Below are 26,411 nucleotides of genomic sequence, written 5' to 3'. Positions count from 1 at the left end.
CCTCCGGGGAGGTGGCAAAGTTTAAAATCAGATTCAGCGCCAAAAATACGTGAGAAACCACTGAGAAAAAAACTTCGGGAATTTTTTCCTGAATACATTATCTTTTTTCCTCATATGCTTGGACTGTCGATGGTATGAGTTGTTAACATCTGTTAGTTGATCGATCGATACATGACTAATGTCAGGTAACCAATAAATTGCAGGTGACCTTGAAATATTCATTCCAACTGGTATAAATTCGCGCGCAGTTGATTCCAGTTCCACTGACTTCAACATGAAGACCTTTCATCATGTGTTCGTGATGTGCGTGGTGGTAAGTTTGACTATCTCTTAGCTAACATTTATACCACTTCTCTGTTGATAAGCTTAGTCATTAAACAGGGTGGATCGAAGTTAGTGTAAAATATTGTTATGTGCTAAACTACTAAGTATTAGAATGAGTATGTTTTATCTATCGTATTAGCATAAACTAACCAACACAAGTAGACTTCTCATCCCATTGTAAATTTTGCAGCTCGTTTTTCATGTCTAGTTCATGTACGCCACACTGGGCGCTAGTGTCGACGAAATTTTGTTCCTATTATTTTAGGGTTAATTTCTTGATTTGTGCTTTACTGTTTGGTTAAATAACTAGGGGACAATTTATTGTTTATGATTAGATCGTATTATTTGGTTAAACGAGGTTTTAAATGACTGTATTAACGGGAAACAAAATGTAAACAAAACACGACCTCTACATAAACCGTAGGGTACATAACTAACAATAAAATTGTCTTCAGCTGTTCCATTAGGATGAGAAATCTACTAAGGGAGTATGTTTTATCTATGGTATTAGTGACAAAATGGCTTCAATTTACGTTTCCATGCCCTCACAGGTTAGTAACCGATAAAATTAGATTTTTTCAAACTATTTGTATTCGCATGGATAAAATGCCCATAAGTGCACTTAAGATTGCTTTAATTTCGACGTCCTTGTCATTTTTAGATCCTCGTTATATTTTCAATATTTATAGCACAGAGTCATTGAGATCAAACATCTTTATAAGCCCTTATTCTGCAATGGAAGTTTGAATATGTTATTTTTTTTAATACGTCATTAATTTTCCCGTAGGGTTTCTATGCTACTCTGGACTATAGAGAGTGTCAAATCGTTCTAAAACTTCCCCAATTAATAATCTTAAAAATAATGTATAAAAACTACAGCTTCTTTGATATTTCGTTCTTATATCTAAGACTTTCTCTTGAAAACCACCGAAGGACTAAAGTTGCATTTTCTTTAAATAAAATGTATTTGATGAAAATATATGGCAATATACGCATTAAAAATTGTGTTTAAATGGGGTTTATTGTAATGTTTGGAATCCTTGTGAAGTTCCTCACAAGAATATTAAGAAACTATCAAGATTTTTATCTATATAAACTTATGTTCTTAATAAAAACTTTAAATTATTGTTTTTAATTTTATTTTTATAAGAAAATAAATATCGTTGATGGTGTTGGTTCTACGATGCATTCAAACGATGTGCGAGATTAACCCATTTGATACCTATGCTAGACAACACAACTTATACACAACTTGGATAGGTCGTAATGGCGTATTTTGTTAAGATCTTAAGTCCATTGGACATTTTTGTGTGTCTTCATATAACTTGGGTTTCTCATTCCCAGGGAATAATAAACAGAAAATTCACAATCGGATAATCAGATTAGTCAGACAGACGTTTATAAAGCTACTGTTGGTGCCACTCACAAAAAAAACTTGGCTGTGTATTAAGGAAAATCGTAGACTTTTTGAAAATAAACTATGGTAGTAATTGATTTGTATCAAGTAAAAGTCATTTGGGATCTTTGATTATTAATCTAAAAATGAAACAAAATCAGCCCATTTGACAAGTCTGGGACAACTAACTGTACTGTTTTTAAATTTAGAGCTTCTAGACCTGCAGTAAAAATATTAGTTACTGGAGGAGCACTAAGACCCGTTTACGTAAGGTGTCTCAAATCAATTTCAAACCTTTGGTCCTACAATGATGAAATAACACTATTTCCAACTAAATCGACCCCTCAAAGTTTTTAATGTTTTTTTTAATACAGCAAAATAGTATATTATGTTACTAGTCCTGAAAATAAGTGTATACCGGACGAGTGTGGTCGTTCCCACTATACGAGGGATTACTATACGAGTCCGGTAAACACATTTAGGACGAGTGGCGTACGATATTTTACGCCATACTAGGCCTACACTAAGCTAACTTGACTATAACAAAATCTGTAAGAATCCTTATGTATTCCCACCGACTAAAGGACTTACAATCACTACTCATAACAAGAAGTTATGTTTTTGTTTATAACCACTCATTTCCAAATTTAATACAATCAGCTGGTTGGTGTCCGGTAAAAATTCATTACAGTACGTAATTACGTAATGAAACCCCATTTGATTAAGCTGGCGGCAAACAGATGTTTCCTAGACTGAGTGCTTGCATAGGTAGTTAGTTAAAACAGTGTAATGTGGCGTAAATAATTGAGCGGAGCGAGCGAAGCAAGCGAAGCTCTTATACGTCGACTTTTATGCATTACGTAATACGCAAACTCCTCCTAGACGGCTGAATCAATCGTTTTCAAATTTTGCATGGTGATAAAGACCATACCGGTGAGTGCCAACATCTATATGGCGTTAAAAAAGTCTCTCAGGAATCCGCCCCACTGGGTCTCAAAGTTTCAATGTAATCCTTATGGAAGCAGTATTTGACACATAAACAAAGACATATGATCAGCTGTTGACTTTTGAATGCAGTAGATAAATAAATAGCTGATAGAATTATTCCACAGATATTAGAACATAAACGGTGGTATGGATCATAAATATAATCAAATGACGATACTAGCTTCAGGTCCGTGACGTAGGAAGTGGTGAAGGAAGTAGTAAAGGTGAGCAGTCTGGAGTGTGGAAACTCTTTAAGACGATTAGATTAAGGTATCTGCATTCCTAAAATTCTATGGGAAGGGAGGAAAACGGGTCCGCGACGTAGAAAGGGGTGAAGGAAGTAGTCAAGGCGAGCTGTCCAGAGTGTGGAAACTGTTTATGACGGTTATATTAAGGTATCTGCATTCCTAAAATTCTATGGGAAGGGAGGAAAACGGGTCCGCGACGTAGGAAGGGGTGAAGGAAGTAGTCAAGGTGAGCTGTCCGGAGTGTGGAAACTGTTTATGACGATTAGATTTAGGTATCTGCAATCCTAAAATGCTATTGGAAGGGAAGAAAACAGGTCTGCGACGTAGGAGTTGGTGAAGGAAGTAGTAAGGCTTGCAGTGCAGAGTGTGGGAACTGTCTTTGGCAATTACATTAAATGTATCTGCAATCCTAAAATGCTATGGGAAGAGAGGGAAACAGGTCCACGACGTAGGGGGTGGTGAAGGAAGTAGTAAAGGTGGGCAGTGTTGAGTGTGGGAATGGATTAATGTATCTGCATTGCTAAATTTCTATGCGAAGAGACTGGTTAAAATGATTATGAAGCACGAATCGTTACATATTTCGATACGTATTCAATCGTGTACAATAGAAATTTACAACTAAGTTGACAACAGTCAAACTCAGGACTCCATAGAGGCTAAACACGAATTTTATTCCTTAAAGAGTATAAATGTTACTTTAGACCCGCAACGCAAGCATCAATGACGACTGTTTTTCCTCTGCAGTATGACAAAAACAATATAATATGAACCCTTGATGACTCCGCTCAATTTTGTGGATGCATCCGCGAACGCAACCTAGTTTTATTTCATCATTGTAGACCAACGGTTTGTCTGAAACCTATTTAAAACACCTTACGTGAACACCCCTGTGTATTACAGACGGTATCAATCCTAGGAAACTAATACGCAAAACCTCATATTTCCTTCCACTGCCACATACCTTAGTTAATCGCGGTAAAATTTAGGTAGTAAACTGATTAAAATAAATTTCTAACATTTAAAAAAAAAATACAATTTTTGATGTTATTTTTCACATGTCAGTTAAATTTTACGGTGGCCACTCAAGTATGCGACTGTTTCAGGTATTTCTAGCATGGGAGGCAGCTGCAGTGGTAAGGCGTCGGTTTAATAGTTTTAGCATAGATTTTTTAATCCACTTTATAATATTGTATAAATATATTATCTTGTTATAAACCACGCTTACAGTTCAAGGATATGATATATTATACCCTGTGTTTAAATTAATTGTTTTAAGCAAAGTACCTTTCCCTGATGTAATATATTATGATAAATACACCAAGGCAGCGGAAAGAGAATAATTTAGCTGGTGGGTGCATGGTATTGGAAGACTACGTCACGTCCCTACTACCATAGATGAAGTGTTTATTTATTCTATGCTACTACCAACGTTCATCTTCAGTCCCGCGTCAAATATTCAACAAGTTAGTTCGGTTGATGTAAAAGTTGGTATGTAAAGATGGCAAGAGGGTCGATGGAGCTAATGAGTAATTTTAATCCTAGGAGATAATATTAAATCTTATTTTTATCAATCAGCTTAGTAGGAAAGGGCTTAAATTATAATCTACCAAGAAGGAAGTAACAAAGTTCTTTACAACGAATTGATAAATGCCAAATTAGCAAATTAAAGCTATCCCAGATAAAGAACATAAACATTTTGCACGTTTAGAATGTATAAATAATTAAAAAAAACCCCCTCAACAATGATTTATCAGCTAATAGCACTGAACTTCTTTAGCTTACCACACTCTGTAAGGGGTTATTTTTTTAGTGGGGTAAATTTTCGACGTTTGGCCGCGTGCCGATTGTTGAGGTAGGCAAGTGGTGGCACAAAGCGAGCTAGTGACCTTTGACCCGGTTAATCAGTTCTGCGGTGTCGTGGTGCAATCAATTGTGCAGTGAATGTTGGAGTTTACGTTGGGTAGAGAAGGTAGAGACCCGCTAGCGGAGAGTGACGACTTCCTTTTATTTTGGCGTAAGATCTGAAAGTTTAATTAAAGAATATTTATCACAGATGTTATATCGAGAAAATTAATCACAAATACTGTTACAGTAGCGAGGATTCACAGGTGTCAGGAATAATACTAAAATATATTCTTGATGGTTCTGGGATTGTCTTTGCTGATTGTTATATTGCGTTGTAACAAGAGTAAATAATCATACTGATAATTCTGAGGTGCGGCAAACCTAGGCTACAATTTGTCAATAGTAGTTGACAGTTTTTTCTACGTGGCTCGAAATATTTTTCGTAAAGTAGACAAGTAGACAACATTGGCCAAAAACATATAAAGTTCACGTCCACTGTTTGCATCTGTTGGACTACAGCAGGAATTAGTGAGTGTCGCCGTCCCTAATATCACATGCGCCGTGTTTGAAGAGATCCTCAAAAATGAGGGCGTAAATTTACATCGTCTCCACCTGCCTCGAGTGGAGCTGAGAAAATATGCGTGAAAGAGTTGAAAAGGATTGCAAGCGTCAAGTCCTTTCTGGTGGTAGGATCTATGGCTGTGTTACTGCAGCACAAACTTGATAATTTCATGTACGTATATAAGAATACACCATGAACAGTAACTGGAGTCTCGTCAGCCGATTAAATATTAAAAAGAGGAAAGAAACTTAGAATAATTCTACGCCATTGCAAAAGTCATTGTAGTATGTTCAGGTCAGTTACCGTACATAACAGAGCGACTAGAAAAAAAAATGATGGGTCCCTGATAGTTTTTTCTTTTTTTTAGAAACGTTATGCGGTCACATAAAATTTAAATAAACGTTAGTCAGTGTTTTTTGTCACGTGGATCACTTCTGACGCAGCCAGTTGAATGACAGAAGAATCCATAATTAATAGGCCTAGGCAACCATCTCCAGTAAAAACCATGACAGTCAAGTCACCAATTATATCTTCGCCTCAACCGGCTACAGAACCTATAGAGCCAACTCCGAGGAGGTTCACGAAAAAAGTGAGCTTTGTCGATTTCTAGCCAGTCAAAGCTGATCACCAGCGTTCAGTTCAGCCTATCAATACAACTTCGAAGATCCCACAGAACATAAGTAACAGAAACACAGAAGCTGAAGAAACTTGACTTGTAATAAAATTAGTCCTACGGAAATAAGATGTTTAGTTCATTTGTTAAGAGTTTTACCTGTTGGTCTAGTAACGATAGTTAAAACTGAATTTGATTAATTACCGAGTAAAGGTTTTTGAGAGCTATTTAATTTTAATTAAACGGTTTGGATTGACCTTGTATCTAGAGCCAAGCGTAGAGGATAAAATTGGTTTTTATTTGCTGTAAATGTTTATTATAAATACATCAAGGAATCAGCAAGAGAGTTGTTTAGTTAGTTTCTTTCATATTTTTATTCATTATTTCTAGGTTGGACTTTTTCTGCCAACTTACAATATTTTAGACTGGTGTAAGACATTAAATTAAATAATGATTATGTGTTTTCTTGCTTACAGGAGGAAACTGTTCAATTCAATACTGTAAGTTGTTATGACTAGTTTGATTAACAAACAAAACATATTATTAAAATACTTTTAATATGGTGCGCCCTAAAATGGAACTGTGACAATTATTTAAACATTAAAATTAGTCCTAAGGTTTTCGGAATCTATTATATCTGACCGAGCAGAAAATGTTTTATGATCACACAACAAATCAACTATACATATCTAACTTCTTCAAAATGTAATATTAATATGTTCTTTTACCTTAAGAAATTAATTCTTTAAATTACAATCCTCATGGTGAAAAATTTAGTATTTTCACCCATGAGATAAAGATCTATAGCTAGGCATCACAGCATTAAATACAACAATAAACAATTAATTGTAATCTATAGTATTGTAAAGATGGACATAATATTAGTGTGTATAATAATAATTCATTTAAATAGTTTAATCCAACTGAAATCTAAATGTGATATGGATATTATATTTTGTGTTATTATTTCATTGTTAATCGTGTTTTAAAATTATCTAAATACTGTTTCAGGCACCAGTATTCGTATTTGACGCAGACAACCAAAGGCAGACGGTGGAATCTTGGACGGTGAGTCAAATATTTAGAATCTTTAATCTTCATTCCTATTCCAACTTTATTTATGGTCCTACTTTCTACTGCGCTAAATTAATAAACTGCATGCCTAAATTGCGCACATAATGTTTTACATCATAAGTGTAAATCGTAATGCATCATAATAGCTAATGTCTTGCTTTGGCTTAATGTAAAAATATTGTTTATCATTTTGTTAATAAAAAATTCTAATTTAATATACAGCCGCATGTGTCTTACAATTCAATGTATGTTTGTCATTTGCCCGTCATATGGTTTGAACTTTATACGTTACTAAACTGGCCATCCGATTGTAATGAAACTTTGGGAAGTTGTTCTATACACGCAAAAAAATGCTTCTGTCCACCCCTTGGAGTTCCATCCCAGTGGCTCTAGAGTTCCCCATTTTTACCTTATGGGTATTTATATTTAAAAAGAAAACATATTATTATTTAGAGCTGTTTCAAATAAACCAAAGTCGGGTTCTATGATTTTCAATAGGATAACAATTTACTACAAGGTTTACCAACAGATTTTAGCACTACTATTTCGTATTGTTTTCCCCGTTGCAAAGCACGGGTACAGCAGTTGGACCCAATAAAACCCCTAGCTTCATAAAACGTTGCAAATTTTGTATTCTACACCTTTACTTTTAGTTCTGGCTGTTAACATTACCCAAATTACCCAACCTAAAGTAAACTTGTGATAGTTGTCGTTAAAAACTAATAAAGTGAACTAATAAAGTTAAAGCAAACGTGGTTCAGAGAAAACGAAACTGTATTATTGGTAAATTTGCTAAATTAGCGAACCGGAAGCCAGATTGGTGCGCTGATCGACTTCTTCTCTGGTACAGCCGCTTCAAACGAAGGGTCGCTGTTGTGCTAATAGTGGGGGTGATATGTGAATGTTTCCATTTTGGTGGTGCATTTTGATTAATGAGCCACAAAGAAAGTAAAAATACCCCCGCCGCAGCAAACCTGCCGACTAAGCGAATTTCCATTTGTCTGAATTGATTTTCAATTAAATATATTTTAATAACATTAGGTTTAATGAGTACCTACCTAGGTTTGCTGCTACAAGGAAACTAATAAAGTGTGTTTTTGAGTAAAATATTGATAGCTTAGTACAAAATAAATAAATTTGCCAAGTTTGATCAAAATATATTCATAAACAAGCAAACTACAACATTTGACAATATTCTCCATAAGAATAACATGGGAATTTTAAATTTACAATTTTTTTTAATTTTCTCCGTTACTAATAATCGAACAAAAATACTGTTATATACTAAATTATTTGTTTTTTTAAGCTCTTTAAAAAGGTCTAAAGAGGAATTGGGAAATTTTGTGTTTTGAGGGTCAAAAGTGAGAAAAACCAATTTTTACCCCATAAAACCCCCCGTAAAGCCCCGTTCCCATGGTCCGATCGTGCTGGTTCGCGAACTCATTCAAGTTTATCCCGCTTTACACCTTAAAACCAAATTTCATCAAAATCGGACAAAAATTACTCAAGTTATCGCGTTCACGGACGTATATATATATTATACATATATACAAATTTGAACGAATAGTGTTTTTGGCCTCTGGGGACATCAAAATGAAAAAGTAAATCGGTCCCGGGTCTAGGTCTTACCGTGCCACCTACGGTAATAGCTACTTCCCTATAGGGAAATTCGCTAAAAAGTATATGTTCAGTAATACAACTAAAATTGTGCTGGATAGTTATTGTTGTATTTCCCCAGCATCTTAACTTGTAAATTATGTCATCACACCACTTTTGCTTTTTTTTTTTATTGGTTGTTATTTCTTGTTGGTTGTTGATTCACATATTTTATTTTCTGTTTTTCAATATCTATAAGTTCCTATTATATTGTTTTAGATTCTTACTTTTGTTATTGCCATGTAAGTGTTGTTGTCTTTTGTTGTTCTTGTTTGGTTATTGTCATGATCACTGTTCGTTGACTTTGTTATTTACACTGCCATTATTAAGTTGTTGTATTTAAATAGTTTATTCTTGTTACCTTTTGCTTGTTGGGTTTTTTTCTAGTTGGACTCTTTTCTCTTTTCTTGATTATTTATATTACCACTCAATGTTTTGCTTTTCATAGATATAAGTTACCTTAGAATTACCTTTGTTAATGTCTGCTTGCTAGTTTGTTTCATGTATGCAATTAATAAATTAATGTATTGTTTGTAAAATGGTGTTTACCGCATAGAATTAAATGAATAAATGAAATGAATTAATAAATAAATGAATTTGGGTTAATAACAGTGAAATGATATAGAAGGGGAATATTAACTTGGTAAAACAACATTACGATTGTGTTCCAGAGAGAGTTATTCGAAGCTTTTGGTAGAAAGTCAGTTATTTTTCAAAAGAAGGAGTTTTTCCTTAGTTTGACTTCAGTAGTCGCATATTTAAAATTAGCTTGGGTGATTGGGCTATATAAGAATGGATTCGATTTAATCCTTAATAACTGTTGCTATGCAAAAATATTATGTAAAAGGTCATGTTGGTCCATAGTGAAGCCACAGCTTCAACTGGTTTATATTAAAACTCAAAGGTATGTCGGGCGAACCCGACATGTAACAGCTAGTATATATTACTTGGAATACTATTGCATTAATATCATAATAAGTATGGCAAATTATCCATAACATTGAATTTAAATCAATAATTCAACCATTTTCTCAAGTTTTCGTGTATTCGGAACTGTTGGAGGGCTAAACGATTTTGTATTATTACAATTTGATAATTCTACTAATATTATATCTAATAATTATTTAATTTATATTTTTCAGATTGAAGTGAAAAGAGTGGAATCAGAAGTGAGTATCAAATCGTATACAGTATACTAATTATAATTCTATACAATGCTAGCCTATGTAATCATAAAACCTAATGTTAATTAAATACATTTAATTGCAAATCAATTCAGGCAACTGAAAATTCGCTTAGTCGGCATGTTTGCTGCGGCGGGGGTATTTTAGCGAATTTCCCTATAGGGAAGTAGCTATTACCGTAGGTGGCACGGTAAGACCTAGACCCGGGACCGATTTACTTTTTCATTTTGATGTCCCCAGAGGCCAAAAACACCATTCGTTGAAATTTTTATATATGTGTATATATATATATATATAGACGTATATATATATATATATATATATATATATATAGACGTATATATATATATACGTCCGTGAACGCGATAACTTGAGTAATTTTTGTCCGATTTTGATGAAATTTGGTTTTAAGGTGTAAAGCGGGATAAACTTGAATGAGTTCGCGAACCAGCACGATCGGACCATGGGAACGGGGCTTTACGGGGGGTTTTATGGGGTAAAAATTGGTTTTTCTCACTTTTGACCCTCAAAACACAAAATTTCCCGATTTCTCTTTAGACCTTTTTAAAGAGCTTAAAAAAACAAATAATTTAGTATATAAAAGTATTTTTGTTCGATTATTAGTAACGGAGAAAATTAAAAAAAATTGTAAATTTAAAATTCCCATGTTATTCTTATGGAGAATACTGTCAAATGTTGTAGTTTGCTTGTTTATGGATATATTTTGATCAAACTTGGCAAATTTATTTATTTTGTACTAAGCTATCAATATTTTACTCAAAAACACACTTTATTAGTTTGCTTGTAGCAGCAAACCTAGGTACTCGTTAAACCTAATGTTATTAAAATATATTTAATTGAAAATCAATTCAGACAAATGGAAATTCGCTTAGTCGGCAGGTTTGCTGCGGCGGGGGTATTTTATTTTGACATTGCAGGGCTATTATTATTAGCCATATTATTATTTACCTACTAAAAAAGAATAAAAGTTCATGGTTTGCAACAAAATACGGGTTTCATTATGTATAACTGTTAAACCCAATTATCTGCTACCGAGCAAGGATCGTTCCATGGTACAGTACTACTTACAAAATATCGCATGGAACACACACAGTTCTCTACTTTCAAAATTCATTCAGTTCTTTTGTTGAAGATTAATTTAAAATGTAATGATGAACATTTTTACAATTGTGTTTCAGTCAGCCTATCTATCTAGGCGTAACGATAACGAAGGCAAAGAACTTGCTGTTTTCTTCTTCAACAACGATGCGTTAAAAGGTGATGACGGAAAATTCAAGGTAAGTAATTGACTTATAGTTTTAAAAGTTTGGAATATTTGAACTATTTCTTTTATTTAAATTGAGTGTTAGATGCTCTTTCTAAATTGGTACCTAAAAATTTTAATATCGGTTCAAACCATCCAGGCTTTCTACGGATAATTTAAAGTTTGTGGAAAAAGAAATAATGTCACTGCAGATTCAAAACAAAATTGTTGTGATTATTTTATGGAGCCAATAATTTTTCAAGTATTTATAGTTTATTTTAGTGTGTGACGGAACTACAGTTTTGAATTATAGGTAAAGCATCTTTAGGCAAGTGAACTTATAAACTTGTAAAAGACATTTCACAACTAAAAGAACTTATAAAAATACTCACATTTCTCCAAACCAAAAGCACATGTTTTGTATTTCTACGGGTAATTTCAAATTTGTTGAAAAAAAAATAAAAAAAACAATTTTAACACGTTGCACCTAATTCAATCAAGCAATGCAATCCTTGGATATTTTCTTTTAAAGTTGACTGCATTTAGGATTGCCAAACCTAAATCAGATTCGCCCTACTGTAAAGGGTCCTTTACAATTATTGGCTTACAGTATTGGTAGATATACTGAAAGCCCAACTGTATAGCACCAATAATTTGCCACTTTTTGTACTTTTTGTTGAGTATCATAGATTGTCACAGTTATTTATGGTAAATACAAAGCTGCCAAGATGAATTAAAACATGTGATCATTGTTATTTTTCCAACCTTTCTTCAAAATGTCAAGTAGTAAAATAATTTTCATCAGATTTCTTTTGAAGATTCGTGAGCTTCGACTCATATACAGCAATGGTTATAGAATCTTACTTATTTCCTATAATCAATGACAAAATCACAGAGTAAATTATAATATAAACTAACCTCAATGTCCTATAGAATACCTTTTTATTCAACCAGCTGTTAGTTATTACAAATTATATTGCACTAAAACAAACTAAATATTTTAAAGACTGCACAAAAAAACTTATTAACACATCTAGTATTTTACTATGTAAATTTAAATAATCTCTCATCCTCTTAACCGAATAAATGAACGTATCATGATTATAGCGTTACACATAGTCAATTCTACGTATGTCATTTCATTTTCATTCTAAATCGGCCTGGCAGAAGTCTAGATTTTGTTATACAAAGTTAAACAAAATTCAGTATTTTCACCACTATAAATTTGGAGGTCCACTTAGCTTATTGCCAGTAACTTTTAAATGGAGCGGAAATCGACCAAAGTGGATGTGATATTCTGAAAGAGAATAAGATTTACTACAAATAACTACTATGCTTTTCTATTTTGATTTGCAAAAATAAATATTAACAACAATTAACACGTAGAGTGCGGCCGTTCCCGATCGGGTACGGTGCTTGGCCCCCGTACGGTGCGTCCGTACCCCATCGGGAACGCTCGGTAATGCCTTTTGTATATCTTCGTTTTTGCTCCAGCGTCGGCCGAAAGCGGACCTATACGACGTTAGCGTGTAGTATGTGACTTGCATTTTGTTGTGGTGTAGGTTGGTAGTAAATTTCCCCGTAAAATCCCCGTCTGGCAATCTCAAAAGTCTTCTTTTTTTCCCGTCTTTTTCCCTCCATTTGGCAATACAATTCCAATGGGACCGGCTACGTTCCAAGCAGTGCTGCTATCTGTGGGTGTTTAGCGAACTACATCGACTCTCGTTGTAAAGCAGGACATCCCCTCACGTTATTTGCTATTCGTCAGACCAAAATTGAAAAGGCCAATCACACGCGGCAATCGGGTTTACTCGACGCTGAGGGCTGCGCCGCACTGGGGATACGCCCGCTATTTGACGTGCCGCAGCGAACGTGTTAAATTATCCAGCTGATCTTAACGTAAACAAATATGTTCTTAATAAGGATAACATGGGAACCTTAAAAGCCACTGTCAGTTTGCAAATCTACGCGACACGTTCTTTCCAATGAGACTTAAATGGTCGAAATGTTCAAAGGACAAATTTCGTGTTGGCGTATTAACTATATATATTTGTGTTGGATTCAGAAGGGCTCCAATGAGCGTTTTAATGTAGTCGAAAATGCAAAGAAATATTACTCGTCACCTTTTCAGTATGTAGTGAAAGTCGCCGCATCTACCATCCTAGGTTGCTAAGAATATTTCTGACTGCCTAAGGGTTGGAAGTTTCATTTAGTTCATATCTAAATCTATAAAAGAGGAACTATGTATGTATGTATGTGTGTATATATGTATATACGTTACGGACTCCAAAACCACTCGACAGATTGTAATGAAACTTTCAGGCATTATTAAGCATCTTTCAAGGATGGTTTGAGTGAAGTTTGGTGCAGATCCATCAAAAGGGCTCCGCCCCAGAGGGGTTTAAGTGGGCCAATGTCAGATTTTTTGAACTACAATGTTTACAAATAACAACTAATAACAACAAATAACAAGTAAAGCAGATGTTTACTTTAACCAACTATTTTGTAGGTTTTAATAATCACAATATTCTGTATTACTCATAATTTGAAATAGTGCCACAATGTTGCTACAGAGTGCAGCACAGAAAACTATTTCACTTTTGAATAAGTCCAAGTATATTAAACCCCAATCGCAGCACACCTGTGCACTCAACAACATATTTTAAATTCTCCAATTTTAAATATGTAAACATAAAAACCTTTATCAAAGTACAATAAACAATAAAAGGGATGGCAATGCCTTAATATTTTTATCTTTTGTACTATACCAACACAACCTAACATAAATTATTAAGGGAATAATAATCGTGCGTGCTATCTCGGGTATTCAAATGCCTCTCAATTTGTCACTAACCCACCACATTACTGTCATTAAAAGAAGGAACTCTGATAATACTAATATGGAACTTCAATAATCCACCGAAGCTGTGCAACGTTACTAGACTGACGATTTAAAAAAATTACACCAAAATTGATTGAAGCAAAAATTATCAGTGGTAAGTTTAAAGGAGAAATAGTCTTAATCCCAAGAATATTGATGATTTCGTCCGAATTACCCTCTGAATTTAAGAAACTACAATTTTCTTTGTGTCTTGCTTTCACAATCATCATTATAAGACACTAGAGTAATCCCTGACTATCGTCGGTTTAAATGCAGAAAATGTATGCTTTTCACACGGACAGCTGTATGTTGCGTGCTCATGTGGTGGTAAGTATGCCTGAAAACTTATATGTTTATATGCATAATGAAAAAACAGAAAAACATTGCTTATCCACTAGCAATTAAGTAAAACTAACTAGTGTACCGGTTACTCGAAATCAAACAATTGCTAAGTATTACAGGCGTTATTTTAAAACGAATAGCAGTCATAATTTCTGATGACTTTAAAAGATTCGACTCAAATATTATGGAAATACTCAAGATGTACATGACAGATCGATATAATCAACATTTCTTGTAAATATCTTATAATTTTTCAAAAGCTGGTCTTGTTTTTTTTTGTGTTTTCTACAAATAGCCTTACTCATAGCCGGATTAGGTTGTCCATATTAACGATTATAATAAGAAAAACATTATTTCTATTTCTTCTCCTTTGTGGTGTTCTATGACTTTCCTATGTTTCAATAGTATGCAAATCGGCTCTTTCAATGATTAACACAGTGTTAATTCAGTTTTTTTAGTATATCAAACTATCCAGGGTCTCCCGCTTTTTCCCATTGTAATATTTACGCCAACCAAAATTCAAATTGTAAATATTTCATTTCAACCAAGTTAGTAAATGTTTGTGGCAAACTGTTAAATTAGCAAACTTATTGACTATTTAACATCAACATATGCTCTTCTTCTCACTTTTAATTTCTGACAACAGATGGAGTTTTATAAAAAAATTTGTTTCCCATGTTAATCTTATGGCGAAATATGAAACTTTTAAGGCCCAGGGCCTCACTCTCTAATTATTAACCTAAAAAGAAAGTTTCCTGCACAACTTCACGTTACGCTCTTTCCAATTACACCAAAAACATGTCAATCGGTTCAGTAGTTTCGGAGGAGTAATTGTCACAAAAATCCTGCTTGCGTATTAAATAAGTAATATATAGAATAGATATTATATTTTTATTTTTAGTATACTTTTTTATTCATCGTTCTGAATAAATTACCATTCAAAATTGTTGTCAACCAGGACGTGATTGAGCCATGCGAACGAGATCATCTTGAAAATTAAGAAGTTAAACGGGGCAAAGCCCGCGGGTTACAGATAGTATAATATATATTATATTTGTTTTTATAAATTAAAACCGGAAGTCCAGACATTGTAGCCTAATTATCTAAGTAAAGCAATTTTTTGATTTTTTAGGTTCTAGCTGCAAAGGAGTTCGCAAAAAATGGTGTTGAAAATGGTGTTTACTTAATTGTTCCCAAAGGAGTGCTTTCGGATGATTTAAAAAACAAAGAAAAAATAGGATCTAAGAATTATCTTTGGTTTGACTTGGAAGATAAGGTGAGTTTTGGTTTTTGTCCACTGTAAATAGTGATATGTTAGAGCTTTCTAGTAAACTAATTGGATCAAAATTTAGTTTCATAATTTTAAACGCATATTTAAGCTGAACAAAGATGCTATGGCATATTCCTTAGTTTTACGTAGATTGAAACATGAAATTTTCCGGTTAACAGCTATTCGTTATCAATCCTTCCCTTGACGTTTAAATAAAATGTTCTCCAAGAAAAGGGGTTATTACCCTGCACCTGGCCTTACTTAATAAGCAAAAGAAACTTCGCAGGCCTGCATTCCAGCCTAATGGACAACACAAATACTGGTTACGTTCCATTCTATTAAGGGGAGTGAGCATTTCGTCATACGCAAACTCCTTCTAGACGGCTGAGCAATCATTTTCAAATTTTGCAAGGTAATAAAGACCATTGGCGTTAAAAAATAATTATGGTGTTGTATTAGGGGTCCCAAAGTGTAATTTTGAACCTTATGGAAGAATTAATTGACACAGGAAAACCTAAGATCAGCAGTTGACTTAAATGCAGTACTCTGGAAACAGCGGATGGAATTATTGTAACGGTTGATCACGGATAATATAATAGAAACGGCATGAACTATAAACATAAACAAATTACGTCACTGCCTCGAACCTTATACTCACCTTTGGCTCGCTGGGGCCCAGACCCTCGTTTAGGGGGGTAGGGAGTCACTCTTCCCCCTATTTCCTCATGTATGCTCATTCTCCAATAGAGCTAACGGTTTTGCCCATTATGCGTAAAAACAACAGTTTTTTGTTTATCCTCCACTTTAAATTTTGTATAGTTTTAGATTTAAGTTAAACTATTACTGTCACGTAATTGGCTCAAATAATGATTGGAAATTGTTTTACAGCACAAAGTCGTTGACGTTACCGACAAAGTAAGTATATAATACCCATCCAAAGTACCATAATGGGCTTAATAACCTGCTTACATTCTATATAATAAGTTTCTCAACTAATAAAATAGTTTTAATAACACCTGGCCAAGTAATGGTTTGCCCATCTAATAAACTATGTTTAATAACCTGCAAGTATGTACACTGTGTATATGATTTTTCAACAAGTAAACTATGTTTATTTATCTGACAAACTAAGTATATAATACAGGGTGAGGCAATGAAAGCGCCCCAATTAATAAATAGTACAAATTCAATACCATTTACCCAATACATTTAAATAGCACATCAAAACACAGCTTGTTTTTAGCAGTTTTAACTCAACAAAGTCATTTTTCCATTTCTTGAAAACAAAATCCTTTGAGTGACGTCCTTACTTTACATTTCTTTTCAGTCACTTGAAAATGCTATTGAATACTCCTTCCAACATTTCTTCAGGAATCACTTTAGTTTCTTGGAAATTCAAGAAAATATCTAGGGTAACTTTAAAAACCCTTAAATTTCAAATTGTTTATAGGGAGAACCCCCAAAGAAAGCAAAGAGCCAACGTCAAGCTTTCAACAACGAAAACATTCTGGCAAACCTTTGGACTTTGAGTTACTGTGATTCACACTCAAATCAAATCAAAAATACCTTTATTTAGCAAGTTTTCCTCAGTACATACTGCTTTGCAGGATAACTCTGGTCAATTTACTAATATTAGATAAAACTAATAACAGAAAGTATAATCTAACCAGAAAGTATATATACGAGCACAAAATTCTATTTACATTTCTATTTTCAACTCTTTCAACATTTGCTGGTGTACAAAGAGTTTTGTGGCACCCACAGTTTATTTTTATGGTTTAAACTGTTAACCTAAATAATTTTATCCAGTTTCCTATTGATTTCCAATCTGGAACAGAGCCATATTGACGAAGTATGAAATGTGGTCCAAACAATCTCTGGGTGTTTGAACAAGAATCACTGTATAAAAATAGGCTCCTCTTCTTCATCAAAATCTCAGTGTTACAAGCCTCAGGCACAATGTTTACTAAAATTGAATAGTTTGATTGATGTTATAAACGAAGCTGTTCAATCATTGTTGCTTTACTTATTATGTGACAACGAAAGAAAATCGGGGTGCTCTCACTGCCTCATCATGTAGTTTTGTTAACTAATAAAATATTTTTTTTTACTCCCTAGGGAGTGAAAAACCTTATTAGCCCCTAGAGAGTAAGTCAGCTGTTGTAAACAATTATTAACTGTAAATTGTAGCTGTCGTAGTCGTAAGTAAAATAATTTGCTAGTGTCTACAATTCTATTTTCTACCTTATATTTTGTTGCTGGCACATTTGATGGGCCTTAATAGTTCCTATAGCTCACACAAGGCATTCCACCATTTTTACTTGGTAAAGATGTCCTTTTACTCGACAAACATTAGTAATTTAGATCAGCGCAAATCTGTTGGTACGTAACTCAATGAAATATTTGTAAAAAAATATTTGTAAACGATTAAAAACTAATTATTTAGTATATTGGAGCATTTTTATACGCTTTGTGGGGGGAAAATACAAAAACCCTGTTAACCTAAATTTAGAATTTTCGTATATACACGTAGTTTGCTCGTATATATAAACTTATTCTGATAAAGTTCTGAACATTGATTTTTATTTAATAAATTTCACAAAAATCTTGTTTTTGCATTCCTTGTCTTTACATCTGTATCCGTATTTATATATGCTGCTGTGTTGCCCTATTGAGTACCAGACAATTGCGGACACGGACAATCATGGACACGTCTTAAAAGTGGACAATTGCGGACGCTAGGGATTAATGCTACCTGACAAGGGTTTGACAGGTCTCTACAAATATTTCACTACCGGACAACTGCGCACACATGTTCTGGAAAGAGTCTGATTTCCACCTAAAGAACAGATACATACATGATATATGATTTTAATACTGATTTCCACCACAATTTACACACTAACCTAACCTAAGGTTCATATCCCATATATCATGTATGTTTCTGTTCTTTAGGTGGAAATCAGACTCTTTCCAGAACATGTGTCCGCAGTTGTTCGGCAGTGAAATATTTGTAGAGACCTGTCAAACCCTTGTCAGTTAGCATTAATCCTTAGTGTCAGCAATTGTCTGCTTTTAAGACGTGTCCCCAATTGTCCGTGTCCGCAACTGTCCGGACACCACACTATTTACTCGTTAAACTAATATTTTTACATTTTTAGTGAAAATCATATGAGGCAAATGAACAGTCTGCAGGATTGCTGTGGCAAGGGCGTTTTTATATTTGTTCATCGATAAGAAATATAACCATATAATTAAAAACATATGCAATATAAGATAAATTAGATTACCCCAATGAATGTCTTAGACTCCACGTTATAACACTTCAGGGATCGTAGTTAATAAAATATTACGCAGACTGAATTGTATACATAGAACTCTTCGTAAACCAAAGTTTTATTAACATGATTACTTGAGATTATTTGAGATATTTGGGGTTTTAGGCTTCATATGACGCCAGGCATAACCAGTACAAAGGCAGAAGTATTTTCACTTTGTTTCTCGACTACGAGCCGGACTGTGTGACAGAGAGCGGCCAGAACTGCCTGGAGAAGAGAAAAGAAGATACCATGGTGAGTATTCTATCTATAAAGAAGAGTCTGTCTGTTGTTTGTCTGTGTGTGTGTGCGTGTGTGTGTGTGTATGAGCTAAACTCTAAAACTACTGAACCCACAGCTCAGAAGATGGTTTTTGAGTCATATAGAACTATTCCCACTTCAATATTGACCTAGGACTCTGCCACGTGGAATTTCAAAGTTCTGAGGCGAGAGTTTTAAAAGAAGTAAATATTGGTTGGTCTTTACGATAACAAAGAACAAACCCACAAAGTTGAAATGTAAACAAGAATAACGTTATTAGTATTAAAGTAACGTTACCAAGTTAAGTAATACAGTTCAACTTTTCCATTTCAAAGGAATTTCAAACCAGCAAAATTGCTTCTATTGCATACTGACTCCGTTAAAAGGCACGAGTATAGGTGCTAGTTAATTTATAAATGCTTAGAATATTAATAGTAGGTATATATACGATTAAGGTGTAGCTCAAACTAATGACGGGTTACGAAACAAAACAACTGATCGGTTCTTTAATAAATATAGAAACACACTTATAAAGCCTTTCAGAAAATTGTAATCAAAAGTATAGCCTTAAACATTTAACCACAGCACATTTGTTGAAATCTCAAATGTTAAAACTGATCATCCTTAAGGGAAGAGTCGTTTTTATAGTGGCTAAAGACGTTGTATGAATAAAAAAATATTGGTTATGATGTCCCACTGTCGTTTGTTTGTATTCATCCAAACTACATAATAAACTAAATGGTGTTATAACATGTTATTTTATTTGATTGAAATTCAATCCAGCAATGGAAACCCGCTTAGGCTGAACGTTTGGTAAGTTGGGGTTACTCAGTTGTTGCAACCTATCATTACATTTATCTAAAATATAATATTATCACGACCAAATGTTTTGCTATAAAAGTTAATTTAACATGGTATTAAAAATGGTTATTATTATGTGTTTACCAGATTTGGCTAAGAGACAGGTTCAAAGCTATGTGTGTCCGGACCGTTCTGCTCGTAGCGAAAGTGAAAGACGTTGGCGATGATGTAACAGAGAAGCTCTGTCCACATCTTGGAAAGCCGTCGCAGTATCCTGCTTTGTACCACGAAAAAAACTCAAAGGTACGTTTGAAAAATCAAAAATATTATTTTGAAAATATTAACACTTAATATTGAGCTCCTATTCTTCAAGCTCTAACAGTAATTAATTATCAAATGATGTAATGTTAAAACCTTACAAAAACTTTAAAAAGAATATTATGTGGATCAATATTATTTTGTGTTTGCGAAACAACTTAACTATACTTTGTTCACAGTATTTAGATGGTTTGAGGGGAAGTTCCCCAACCATTTGTTTTGTATTTTAAGCTGTTGAGCTATTGTTTTAAAGGTATGGGTCGAGTGAAGGGGATAAATTTCTTCCCCTAAAACCGCATTAATATTGTGAACGAAGTATAAATATAAATCAACAATTATATAAGTGATGTATGTAATGTAGCGGCATATAGGTATAGTACTCTCTCAGATTATTTGCTTTTTATTTAAATGCTCAAATTAAGCTAATGATTCTTGAATACCATAGTGTTTTTTTATTTTTTATTACACATTTAAGTTTGGTTCCAGACTAATGTTAAAGCGAAGTACTTTTGAAAGGCTATTGACATATGACTATAAAGTCATATGGTTGTTAATTATTATCTGAAGAAAAATCTGAATTGCCAGAAGAGCTACACATTGGAATTATCGGGATGAACTAGCTGTTCACGAAAATATAATTTTTAAAGGGGAAAAATATTACTTCCCATGCATCTTCGTCCACTTACACTAAAACAGATCCACCTAGGACACAAAGGAATACAAGACTCACTAAATTTTGCTCGAGAATACGTGTTCTGGCCTAACATGACGAACGAAATCAAAAATTATGTTTTGAACTACAAAATATGCTCAAAGCTCCAGAAAGATAATAACGAGGAAAAATTATTACAGAAAGAAGTACCAACTAGGCCTTGGATGGAAATAGGAACTGACATTTGTCACCTATCCAGTAAAGATTATCTTGTTATTGCGGATTCCTAATCTGGTTTTTATGACATTGTTGAGTTAAAATCTACAACATCTTCAAATGTTATTATTGAACTCAAAAAGTTGTTTTCAGTACATGGAATTCCTGAAACGTTATTAGCAGATGGAGGTACTCAGTTCAACTCATTTGAGATCAAAAATTTTGAAAAAGAGTGGCAATTCAATAAAAGGGTTTCAAGTCCTTTGTTTGCAAGATCAAATGGATTAGCCGAACGGTATGTTCAAGAGGCAAAACTCATTCTAAAGAAATGTCTAGAAGAAAAAACGGATGTTTATCTACATCAAAGAAATATACCCCGGAAAAATCTTGGATCTCCAGCTCAAAGATTAATGGGGCGCAGAACAAGGACACTGCTCCCTAGCACGGATAAAATTCTGCAACCTAAAATAATTCAAAATGTTCACAATGAATTGCAAAATATTCGGGAAAAATTCAGACAATACAGTAACAGGACAAAAAGAACAACTTAGAATTTGAAGAAGGAGAAAAAGTACTGTATAGAAAAGAACACAGAGACTGACAGCCAGCTACAGTCTTAAGAAAAGGACCGGAGCCAAGATCATACCTTATAGAAACTCCAGATGGGAATATTTATCGAAGGAACTCTTGGTTTCTAAAGAAACGATGTTATGACGTTGAAGAACTAGCAGGAGCAAGTAAAGAAAACGGAAGTAAAGCTGGAAATGGCGTTAAAGACGTAGATAGTAGAAAGTCATCACGAAGAGTAAATCCTCCCAAAAGACTTGACTTATAAGTGAAGAAGGGAGATGAAATATGACTATAAGGTTATATGGTTGTTAATTATTATTATATTGTTTTTGTAAACAAACTTAAGTAGTGGCAATATACCGGTTTTACCCCACTGAAGACGTTTTAGAGGCTATACGGGGGCATTTTTTGAACGAGAAAAATGGAGGATCATTTTTTGGCCACCAAAACCAAAAATCTTGATCTTTGCCTAAACATCCCTATACAACTGTTAAACCTTACTTTTTACTTATTCCCCATAAATATATTCGATATCAAGCTAAAAAAGCTATTTCTTACATTTATTGATCCATACAGGTGTAAATGTAAAGTAGTGGCAAACCCAGAAAGAGACACCACTTCAAAATTTTTTTGGCCAAGAACTTTTAAAATTTTCGGCGAAAAAAATGTCCGAAGCCCCAGGAGTTTTTTTTGCCATTTTTTTTAAGACCCAGCTCTCGACCTATACATCCCTATATAAATTTTCTACTTTTTTAATACTGAAAATCACGTCTGGAAATGGTGAGCTTTTTTTGGCCACTTTTTTAAAAAATCCAGCTCTCGGCCTATACAAGCCTATATAAATATTCAATACCATCGTACAACCCCATTACTATTTGAAATCCACATTCATTCACATGTATATTCTGAAAAACAATTGAGATTTGCACGCGAACTCGGGCGCGCTCCCTGCCGCGGGCATGCTTCTGATCCCCAGCGATGACAAACTAAAAGTCTTATGAAAAAATGTTTAAACAAAAATTGAGGAACATCTAATCATCTATGCTTTTCCCACTGAAAGTTTTTCTCTGACCGAAAAAAAAATCCTCGCTTACTTACTTTTTTTATGTTTACTCAGAGTAACCTTTTTATATTTTCCTCAATAATTAATTACACACTGGCACAAATTAATTATATTTATATTGTATTAAACAGTAGTTCATGTAGAATTTTAATATATAAATTTCATGATGTAAATATTTTTATTAGAAGCTAGACCAATGTGTAAGTGATAGGAGGCGTATCACTTTGAACATCATCACGCCCCCGACAGTGCCGTGCTGGCAACACCTATAGCTTGAAACCATTGCTATTGCTGAAATTATATTATAACACATTTACATACAAAATAAACTGGTAAATGGTTTTAAATTTTTAAACTTTTTATGCTGTATTATTATGTAATGGCAAAAAAAAACTCCTGGGGCTTCGGACATTTTCTCGCCGAAAATTTTAAAAGTTCTGGGCCAAAAAAAATTTGAAGTGGCGTCTCTTTCTGGGTTCGCCACTACTTTACATTTACACCTGTATGGGTCAATAAATGTAAGAAATAGCTTTTTTAGCTTGATATCGAATATATTTATGGGGAATAAGTAAAAAATAAGGTTTGACAGTTGTATAGGGATGTTTAGGTAAAGATCAAGATTTTTGGTTTTGGTGGCCAAAAAATTATCCTCCATTTTTTTGTAGAAAAAATGCCCCCGTATAGCCTCTAAAACGTCTTCAGTGGGGTAAAACCGGTATATTGCCACTACTAACTTACTTGTAAACAAACTAACTTGTAGTTCATAAAATAGAATTCTTCATCTAAAGATTTAGTTTTATTTTAAAACAAGAACCATTAAGAAACTTTATGATAAACGGACATCATTTAAAACTATCCATTATTTCTTAACTTTAAATGCAATATTTCATATTACGCAACTATTTTATGATTGTTAAATTCCCATTATTGCATTTCATAAATCTGGAACAATTAAGATTAGATTTACAAATCATCTTTACACTATTTCCTATTTCTCAACGTGACGTAGTTTAGAATGTTATTAAGTGACCTCGTCGGGTAAAATCTCTCTCCTTTGGTGAATATTAAGAACCATGTGGATATAAGTGGAAAAATTACCTATATGAAATAAATAAAAGAATTAAATTAAAATAATGTTAATTATTTAATTAAAAGAATTAAATATAGACTGTCAGCCATGTAGATATGGCGTACGCGCTACGTAACTACACAGTGCTCTCAGCGGTGTGCGCCAGAACCTATAGTAACCATGGTAACCACAGCACGACTGACAGTCTATATTTAATTCGTTTTGTCTATGCTAGTACACACCGGCCCGCTGGCATTTACTAGCCGCTAGTTCTGGGTCAGACTAGGCTGCTTGCTGGCAATATTACCAGCGGCTAGTTAGTGCCCCTAGCGGCTGCTAAACAGCCAAGTGTGGCCGAGGCTTTAAAGCAATAGCAATGCCAATCGTCTCAAGCTACCAGCAAGCTGGTCACCATGGATGGGTTAGATCCTGTATAGGTGTAGAATCTTTGCTTTTATTTTTACCTTATTAATTAATGTTTGCTGCACTTGGGTTCGTCAGCAAGCAACCAAGTACTATTATCATATTTGAAGGAAATACTGGATGGAATATAAACAATTTATACTATTCACTTTACAACATTTTTGTGGGTTGACAATAACAAATTTAATTGCCACATTTCAGTTGATCGAAATAATAGGATTTATCTCCTCCAATGGACGTAAGGCAAATTACATTGCTAAGGATACGTGCTAGCAACGAACAACTACGTGCTAGCAAAGAACGACTACAAGAAAACTGCCGGTGTGTCATAAATCAAATAAAGAATTGAATTTCCAGATTAGATTTATTTTACCTTACGTTTCTTATAATTTACGGCCGCTCTTTACTTTACGTCCTACACTCATTCGAATGAAAATATCGATCGAATTTTTCGACTATTCGATATACTATTCATTTGGTTAGTTAGGTAAGGTTAACCTTACTAACTAACCAAACGATATATCGAATAATCGATTAATCGATATTTTCACTCGGTTTTTCATTCTAATTAGTGTATTTAGTGAATTAGGGCTGACTGAGGATACGCTGTGTCATACCAAGACGACATCGGGGTGTGTCCAAATCACCAGCTCTGCGGGTACCGTGGTCATGGTGGCTCCCTCTTTTCCTAAAAGATGCTGTAGATGTACTGACTGAAGACGGTGAGGATCTTCAAGTCAATAAATACCGGTAAAGGCCTACAGTGGTCAAAATGTCCAGAACTGGATACAATCCTAACTGCCCTCTTCTGAAGAAGTAGTAGGTCCTGAGTATCTGTTGAATGTCCCCAGACCACAATCCCATACACAAGGTGGCTGTGAAAGAGCGCGTGGTAGACAGTTACCAAAAGTGACTTAGTCAACACAGATTTGAGCTCCCTGAGAAGATGACACCCTATAGACAACTTGACACATAACTGAGATATATGGTGATTCCAGGTTAACTTCGGGTCAATCCAACAACCCAATAGCTTAACAGCACTTTCCTCCCTTGCGTCCGTCTTCAGAGTACATAGAATCGACTTGGTTTTCTCGTTATTAAGCTTGATTTTGTTCATATTGAACCACACTTTGGCCTGTTCGAGGAGATCTTGGGCTTCAGTCCGTAATCGTAGAATATCGCCCCCTCTAGATATGAGCGTGGTGTCATCTGCAAAAAGCAATGTAGAACCAAGCCAAAGGTCATTATCATGATCAAGAATAGCAGCGGTCCAAGCACCGAACCCTGCGGTACCCCGTGGTTTTAACTTTTAATACTGGACTTGGCCCCATATAATAAAACACAAATATAATGTATTTTCAATTTGTTTAACATATTTACAAGTTTATCTTCTTTATATTTTATACAATTAACATTAAAATTGTTTACTTCAATTCACTAAAACATCATCAATAAGAATAAGAAGAATAAGAATATTTTATTTTCTCAAAAAAATATAACAATACTTACAATAGTCACTGACAGAGTGTTACATCAACAACAACAACAAAATATAAATATCTAGTTCCATTTTAACAAACAAAAAAAAAAGTCCATCTATTTACAATGCCATACTGAATATATAAAACATAACTAAAAATTATATAAAATACACTACTTGGTTTTGTTGGTACTATTGTAATTAAAACAAATAAGATCAATAACTCTACTGGAGAAAATCTAGGGCCTCCAAGGCAAAGCCTGTTTGGAGGATCCTTTATCATCAACTGGAACTGTAACGATAACCCCATATTGAGCATGCACTCAGCATTTTGAGCAGACTACTCAGGATGTAAGCCAAATGGTTTCATGGCCATCTGTTTTGATGTAAACAAATGTAAACATGAAAAAGTTCAGATGATTGACAATTGAAATCAGCACAAAATGTGAAAGTTTTAAAAGCCTACAGTAGATGGAGGGGCTCACGGGATATCACCCTAACCCACAACTGGCACATTTAGAGGATAAAAGCTTTAAATTTATACCTAATATTCCTATAAAAATGAATATTTCGGGGTCGATTACAAAATCTCACA

At 34.2% G+C, this 26,411-nt stretch overlaps 1 protein-coding gene across 1 annotated transcript; it reads left to right on the top strand.

Moving 5' to 3' along the window:
• Positions 1-223: 223 nt before the first annotated feature.
• LOC128993936 (uncharacterized) lies at positions 224-24,692 on the top strand. The gene is made up of 11 exons (XM_054418068.1): positions 224-313; positions 4,059-4,088; positions 6,452-6,475; positions 6,987-7,043; positions 9,848-9,874; positions 11,089-11,187; positions 15,509-15,652; positions 16,535-16,561; positions 19,090-19,218; positions 20,173-20,328; positions 24,538-24,692. The coding sequence occupies exons 1-11, from the start codon at positions 275-277 to the stop codon at positions 24,607-24,609; spliced, it is 804 nt and encodes a 267-aa protein (XP_054274043.1). The 5' UTR covers positions 224-274; the 3' UTR covers positions 24,610-24,692.
• Positions 24,693-26,411: the final 1,719 nt, after the last annotated feature.

The sequence above is a fragment of the Macrosteles quadrilineatus genome, unplaced genomic scaffold (genome assembly GCF_028750875.1).
Source record: "Macrosteles quadrilineatus isolate MER2022 unplaced genomic scaffold, UCM_ALF_1.0 Scaffold_5__1_contigs__length_97177068, whole genome shotgun sequence".
Classification (NCBI taxonomy): domain Eukaryota; kingdom Metazoa; phylum Arthropoda; class Insecta; order Hemiptera; family Cicadellidae; genus Macrosteles; species Macrosteles quadrilineatus.
The sequence above is the reverse complement of the archived record's forward strand: the minus strand, read 5'-3'. Positions and strand labels throughout refer to the sequence as shown.

Excerpts from the sequence above, each read along its gene's own strand:
- LOC128993936 (XM_054418068.1), top strand. The coding sequence starts at position 275 with ATGAAGACCTTTCATCATGTGTTCGTGATGTGCGTGGTG. Across the intron at positions 6,476-6,986 it reads AAACTGTTCAATTCAATACT|GCACCAGTATTCGTATTTGA; the intron begins GTAAGTTGTTAT and ends ATACTGTTTCAG. Across the intron at positions 9,875-11,088 it reads TGAAAAGAGTGGAATCAGAA|TCAGCCTATCTATCTAGGCG; the intron begins GTGAGTATCAAA and ends ATTGTGTTTCAG.